Below are 8,171 nucleotides of genomic sequence, written 5' to 3' on the forward strand. Positions count from 1 at the left end.
CACTATGGCCTAAAAAAACGAGAGTTATATCAGGTGTTCCGTATTGTAAACAATTAAAACTACAGAAGACTTATAATGTTTTCCAGTACTGCTGAAACAATGTCCGTGTTATGTAAAATAAAACAGAAATCGTATTCTGTTTAAATATTTTGTATTGAAGTGCTTCCCATTATGCGATTTGTTCCAGCTGAACCACAGATTTGTGTCCATAATTTGTCCGTTTGAAAGTGTTTACAAGAAAGAACGAACCAGAAGAACAAAAGTAAAATTTGTGAAAGTCGGTTTATATCATTTGTTGGAAACAAACGTAAAATTTATTATTTCATTTCATTTTATTTTTTTTATTTTATGTAACTCTTCATTAAAAGCCAAATGGCTGACTTATTTACATTTTAAAAAGTCATAGATCTGGTGTTGGTTTTGATTATGGCTAAAGCCTAAATCCTAAAAGAAAATATTTGCCTATTATATGAGATTCTAACTATTTTGAAATCGGCGAAACTAAAGTCTTGACCGTGCAATAATTTTGTTACCTTTCTTTTAACTGTTACGATCAAATATTCACTAATTGTACTTCAATCTGTTGCATCCTCTGACGCTCAATTCACACGAAGTAATAAATGCAAATCAACCTGTGCTTTAACTGGGGAAATCAGTAAACGGAACTCATGAAAGAATTTCTGAATTTTAAACATTTTGACTCTTAAATTTACGAAATTATATCTGGTAATGTTAGGTTGGAATGTATTAGCCTTGCTTATTTCTTGTTTATTTTTGTTTACTCCAGACAAATCTGTAAAATAATTAATATGAATTCGCTTCAGTAAAAAACAAACACCAAAATAAAAAAATAAAACACAAACAAATAAAAAAAAGATAAACGCTAAAGAACATAGACCACGAAAGAAAATTTGACATACCATTTTTTGACGCTTTCCTCTTTAGGCAAAAACATCTTCTGCATTATCCATTGTTTTTCTGTACTTTTGTGGTTTTTAAATACTTGTTAATTAAAATACGAATTTAAATGTGACGGTAATGTTAGATTAAAATCGAACACGATATATATATCGTAAACAATTAAACAATTATGCAGTTTTAACCCACATGAATTAAAAATTACAGTATTGTCTCTAAAATCGAAGAACATTACACGGTAGAATATTTGATGAGAATGTATGTATTATAGTTAATGACTAAATTAGGGATGTTTCATTCTTTAGAAAACTCGGATGTCTTTCATAATCGGATTCTGGTTTTAAAGTAGTAGGTAGATATACATTTCCTGATAACAGTTTATAATTGATGGTAGGCACGAGAATACAAATAGTGTTGCCATTTACAAATACAAAATACCAATCATGAATATAGCAAATTTCGAAAGGCTGTACACGTGTTTGAAGGAGTAACTTCTCATCAGCAGCATTTACAACAAGTATATAGATGGATCTAAATCCTTGTATACAAGACGTTCTCAAAAGCAAAATTGTCGAAATAGGTAACCAAACCCATCACCAAGTGGTTCTATCATGGGTAAAACAAGGAATGAACTCAAAATATTCTAACTGTAATAATAAATCTTCACAAGCGTTTATATTAAAGAAACATTATTTTTTAATACTATGAGTCGACCCGCTTTGAAATTAGCGCAGTAAGATCTCCTTGTTTAAAAAAAAGATAGACTTTTGAAACACTGTAAAACTACCATCAGTCATTTATTTTAATTGTCATTAGAATACAAACTTACTTTCGTAATTGAAATTTAAGATATCATTGTAAGATATTTAATCACACGTACCGTCGAAAAATGCCACAAATGAGAAGGAATCATTTGACAAAAATATATCTTCACACGAGAGGAACATGCTGTGATGTTCATGTGTCTCGGTTTACATATGATTATTGATTTTACCATTTGTACTTAAGCAGATGTTTACAATTTAGAAGAATGATCATATTATTTGCATATGCTGAATGCATAATTTTTAGTGGAGCCCAAGTTGCTCATATTCCTTTGTTACTTTGTATGTATTAAATTAGTTACTTTACGTTCTTTGTTGTGTGCGTCTTTTTTCCGTGTCTGGTCTTTGTCCCCGGATTGCATTCTTTTGATTTCCCTAAGAATCCTATTTCCATTGATTACTTTTCCACACGCTTATACGTGTATATGATCGGTACTTTTTGAAATGTATGACTTGACATGCTTTACGTATGATTTACAAATGTATCATGCAGCATGTGAGCACAACGTATGGGATTGTAAAATGCTTTACTTTTCTTTTTATTGAATAAATTGTTAAAACCGATCACCAAACGTCGATCAATTAGTCATTCAATAAACGAGTATATTTATTTCGAACACCGAAAACCGATCGACTATTTTGTACTCATTGTCAATTGTTCACTCTTATGTATAGCTATTTTACCACCAGGAACCTATATTTAGCTATATCTGTGAAGCATATAAACATGTATTGCATGTTTTTGCTTTGTCGTAGACAAATGTTGAATTTCTGTCAAAAATATGAAACATGCTTCTGGGATAAAATTGAGCAGACGATTTGGACAAGCGTTACGAAATTTTAAATTTGTTTATAATTAACTTACCATTGCAGACAGGGATTTTGAAATACACAGACATGAATCGAAAAGGGTGTCGTTTGACGATCGGAATACGTCGCGGGTAATTGTTCACCTTCCCAACATTGCAAGGTTGCTGCGATTTTGGAGAGGGTTGTCTACAGCACCACGGATGGCACTTGAACGTTAGATTCTGTTTCGAGCTTGAAATGTGACAACAACTGATAAATAAGAAAAAGTATTTTTATACACTTTATTTGTGATGTCGAGTTGTAGAAAAATGACTCATTTAATATAAAAGGCCCATTAGTAAAAGTTGTATTGTGCTTCTTATCCTCTTTTCAAACTGTTCTATAATCAAACATTGTCTACACTTTATACCCACCTTTCTATCCACCAAACCTAATTGGCATGTTTCATAATTTATAGCTATTCAAAGTTCTAGCCATTGTATTCAAGTAGCATTCCAGCTAAGAATTATGCAAAGTATGATTCATGGGAGAAAAGCCTACATATTTTTATTTTTGACATTTTTATTTGAATTGCCATAGTAAACAGAAATTAACATTCAGTTTTTGTAGATAACCTGTGTTCTTAGGAGATAAAAATTACAGAGAATGCACTGTAGCTTTCAAAATTAAGGCAGATAAATGACACCCAAATACAATAGAATTTATTGAATTTTCAATGTTGATAATCTTCCAAGATTGGAATGAATAATTAGACATTTCATAATATAGACCCATAAAACAATTTCATTACAATAAATAGATGTAGCTTTATTTGGGGTACATCACATTTTTCAGATTTTGCGTGATTCTTACATAGACAGCTACTTAATAATTTCAATTTACTTATGTGTCACAAATACATCACAGATTTCAAAAGCATCTTTAAAGTAATAATGTTTAGTTCAAAGTTTCCTTTGTTATATGTGATTCAAACGGTGAAATGAAGAAACAAAATGGTAATAACGACAGAAATAATTTATTGTTTAATATTGAGATATTTTATGAACTTCATCAATAAAGAGATTAAACCGAAGGGTTACTCGATATGATTGGTGTACATTCACTAATGTCTGGAGGATCGAAATGAGATTCATTGAATTCCTATAAAATTGTATCAATTGATAAAGCACTAAGATACATATAGTACGTGGGCTGCGATAACCCCCGTAATAACTTGAAGAGTCGAATTTATGTGACTTTTGACAGAAAAATCGAAAATCCCATTTTTCGCTTTTTTGATAAATTCTGACTACGAGAATTAGCAAGACTTCATCAAAAGAACCCCCTGAAGTATAAATTGTGATAATACTAAACATAAAATACCAAATAAGACATTTTATACCTAGGGGTTTTGACATTGAAAAATACGTTAATTTAAGCGATTTTTTCGACGGGGTAGGGGGACATCTTTTTTTATTTTACCGCAAAACCCTGTTACCGCAGCTTTCTAGGTATCATTGTAAAGCTGCGACATTGGGCTATACGATGATACCTAAATTTGTTTAGTTTGTTCAAACATGATATCCCAGGAAGGCTAAAACACTCAACCAATTGAATTACAAAAGTCTTGGCTTTTTGACACAGTGGGATACAAACAGGCTCATACTGAAAAGGAATCCGAGAATATTCTTTGGCGACAAATTGATTCGGTAATGGGAGGTATAAAGGTACCTAAACATCACCATGAAGTTGATGACTGGGAGTGTAAGGTGGACCCGTCAAGCCCATGGACAAATAGTCATGGACTTATTTGATTTCAGAATTTCTTTGGTTTTTTTTGTGTATTGTTTTGTAAAAGCATACTTGTATAAACAAAAATGTCAGCCGCGCTTCGGATAATCTTCGACAAACCAAGATAAGAAGAATTAGAAAGAAGTACGAAAACAATCCCTAAAGAAAAGTCTGCTGGGATTCAAAAGATAGAGTGAAATTGTTCTTAACTAAGCCCTTTATAGACTTCAAAATCGGCTTGGTCTTACAAGGATTAAGTTAACCAGTGACCAAAAAGAAACAATATTTAATGAATCCCAGTGACCAAAAAGAAACAATATTTAATGAAGTAGACCTAGAGTAAGGAACAAAACTGTTACGAATCACTGGAACGTTTGTATTCAAAACTTTACATCAATTTTTTGTAAGCATCAAAGTAACTCGGACTGATTTCATTCTGTTTCAAAGGAAAGCTTGAAAGTCTTTGGTGAAATTGAATATGATACCGACATATCACTGATTTAAAGAGTTATTTTCTTTACCCTAGGTCTACCTCCTTAAACATATTGTAAAAGATTTTTTAAAATGTCTGGTTTAGACAGTTTTGCGGATTACTGAATTTTTTATTTTACTAACCTCTCTTGCAAATACAAAAAAATACCAGTTTTATATATTGTTAATTTTGATATGCTGTATACGTGTTTGAAGGAGCAACCTCTCATCAGCAGTATTAAAATCAAATATGTAGGAAGATCATAATCAAAATATTAGTTGTATACTCAAAACCGAAACTAAAGCAGGAATAGTTTTCGATGTGTCAATTATTTCAATTGCAAAATTTAAACTTTCTTTTTATAACTTAATGACAATTGATTGTAAGGTATACAGAGAGTGTTATTGTATGCAGCCTTTTTAAAGCCGAACAAGAAATACAATGATTGTTTTATGCACTTTGAGTTACGAAACTTTTGCGTAAATAACAGATATCCCCTGCATTGAGCTTTGAATTACACCTTTTATTTGAATAATTGATATGTTAAATCGGTTATACAAAAATACAATTATCTAGAAGGTTTCATTTACAACATTTTTCCTGTGACATGAAAAATTATTTGCTTAATTCCAAAACGAAGTATTAAAGGTTTGACATCGATCGTAAAACTGCAATGATGGTAATAAAAAAAAGTTGTTTTATTAAAATTCTTTGTATGCTACAATATAGGACATACAACAATATGTCGATATTAATCATTTAAATATTGAAATGGACAATGTTTATTTTTGAAATGATTCCATGCAATTGGAATCATGTTTTTGGCATCTCGAAATAAAACAGCTTTGATACAAATATGTGTCTGTATTGGAATAAGGAACAGATATGGTGAAATTCAACAAATGCACTATCGTATACCATTTTAAAGAAACAGTAAATTATTAAAGAGAACACCAAAATGTCTTCAATATGTGTAAACACACCTAAGCTCCGAAAGGCTCCAACAACAAAAGTAATAAATCCGGTAACAGAACGATGACAGTTCTTCAGAATAAACTTAACATTCAAATTACGACAAGACCGCACATTAGTGACCAACATTGTCAAAACTATTGACATTAGGGCAAAATCATTCAGTTCTAACCAAGTATAATGTTGAAAGCGCAGTAGATAACTTTGAAAGTGTGGACATACATCCGAAACCACAAAATTATATTACGCTGTTTCGTTCTATTAGAAAGATGATAGAAAACAAACTTAGACACTAGGAGAATAAGCAGATCAGAAAACAAGCACCGTAAAATGATCTAGATACTTTCAAATAAGACTTTGAACTATGGCCATGAACTTGAACAAAGAAGAAATTAACTCAAATAAAGTAAAGGAGCACAATCTGTTCTCATTGGAATGCCGACTGTTTGTTGAAAAACACGTCCACCACACTGGACATAGAGGGTCCTAAGAAACAAAACAAAACAATAACTCTACAGAGTTTTGGAATATTAAGTTGAGCCCAGTGCAGGTCCGGGTGTTAAAAGAATAGGATTGCAGCAGCGCTAAGCTTGTCGTAAAAGGCGACTAAATAGTGCTCAGAACCCTAGCCGGGGGCTAGGGCGCTCTGCCAACAGAGCAACTGGGACGTGTGCCCCAGGTGGTGGAATGAGGTACCCCTGGCGTGTTACATGCTAGGGTTGTCAGGCTATAATACGGAAAATCTGACCGCAAACCATAGTGGTGCACCGTGTTGGAAAAGATGCCACGTTCCTTGCACGTTAAAGAACCCTACTGTAGTATTTTTCCGGAGTAGCAACCATAGGGCTCCGCCACAGGAGGCTAAATTGCCCGACCCTACCCATCTCTCCCTATTTTCCGTGGCAATCAAAATTTGTCGACCCCATTATCCTTGTGTCCCATCCCTTTTTCATTTCATCATCATTTCATGTTCATTTTATCATCAATTTCATGTTCATCGTCTGAATATAGCTGAAATATTGCTGCTCGGACGTTAAACCCCAACAAACAAACAAACATATCACAGAATATTAAGTTGAGAGGGGGATTTTCAATGATATTTTTTATCTTGATATTTTTATTATTTATTTCTTCTCAATAGACAAATAACATTTCAGAATAACTTTTCTTAAAACAAAACAATTAAAGGATTCTGAGTATATTGAACATTTCTGTAAAGCAGGAAATGTGGGATGGTTTATAAAATAAATAAAAAAAAAGTACAGATACGAAGACAAAAGGAAAACGATTTGTGCAAGTTGAACAGTATCACTATTCGAGAACAGAGGCCAAATGTCAAATGAAAACATTATCTTGATATTAAGTTACAAATTTTCGTGTATAAGATACACACGCATCACAAAATACAAAACCAAAGAACATTCCAAAAGAACAACATGTGAAGAACAATTCACACAAAAAAAAAACTGAAAAGGGCACAATAAAGAAACACCGAAAATCAAATAGACATAGGTTTCTAAACCCTCATTCCTATACCCTATCAATGATTAACCTTTTACATACCATATTCATGTCGATATTTCATAATTTTAAAATACTAGCAAATGTTTAATATAAATATTTTAACACCAATGGATATTTCATCTAGAAAATGACAAATGTTAGGTGTCTCTGAAAAAGATTGTGCATTACCAACAAGATACATCTGAATTGTTTATTCTTGCATTACTTTATTAATAAGTGCTATTACCTCTATATGTCTATGCAGATGACGCATACTCACAAACACTTTTGTCCAAATCGCAATACTCTCAGGGGACTATTACCCTACAGGAACATCTAATACATGCTCCCAGTTTTAGTGGAATCCGGGTTGCGCATTTACTTTTGTGTCTTTCTGTGTGTTATTATTTCTGTTCCATGTACTTTCTTTGTGTCCGTTTTCCATGTGTAGTTTTTATCCTAGGAATACATTTTTTTTTATTTTTGCATGGTTCCGCGATATCTTCTTGTATTCGTCAAGACAGGGTTTCGGACGTGAATATCTTCTTGTATTCATTAATACAGAGTATCGGACGTGATATCTTCTTGTTTTCGTCAAAACAGGGTTTCGGACGTGATATATTTATGTATTCGTGACGACAGGGTTTAAGACGTAATTTTTTGCATTAGTTAAAACAGGGTTTAGGACATGGTATCTTTTTGGTTTCGTTTAGACAGGACTTAGGGCGTGATTTCTTGTACTCGTTAAGACAGGGTTAAGGACTTGATATATTCTTGTATTCGCCAAGACAGGTTTCGGACGTGATATTTTTGTATTTGTTGAGACAGGATTTAGGACGCGATATTTTCTTGTATTCGTTAAGACAGAGTTGAGGACGCAGTGTGTTGCTTTATTGATTATG

General features: G+C 32.6%; 1 protein-coding gene across 1 annotated transcript in view; it reads right to left on the reverse strand.

Annotated features, from left to right (window-relative positions):
* The window catches only part of LOC148600015 (uncharacterized), a 54,051-nt gene extending 53,031 nt beyond the window's left edge, over positions 1 to 1,020 (reverse strand). The window contains exon 1 of the mRNA XM_088558044.1: positions 921 to 1,020. Coding sequence (XP_088414170.1) covers positions 921 to 923 — 3 coding nt within the window. The 5' untranslated portion in view covers positions 924 to 1,020. The remainder of the gene's footprint in view (positions 1 to 920) is intronic.
* Positions 1,021 to 8,171: the final 7,151 nt, after the last annotated feature.

The sequence above is a fragment of the Perna viridis genome, chromosome 13, assembly GCF_037379345.1.
Source record: "Perna viridis isolate PV_CMFRI_1.1 ecotype Kerala chromosome 13, ASM3737934v1, whole genome shotgun sequence".
Lineage (NCBI taxonomy): Eukaryota > Metazoa > Mollusca > Bivalvia > Mytilida > Mytilidae > Perna > Perna viridis.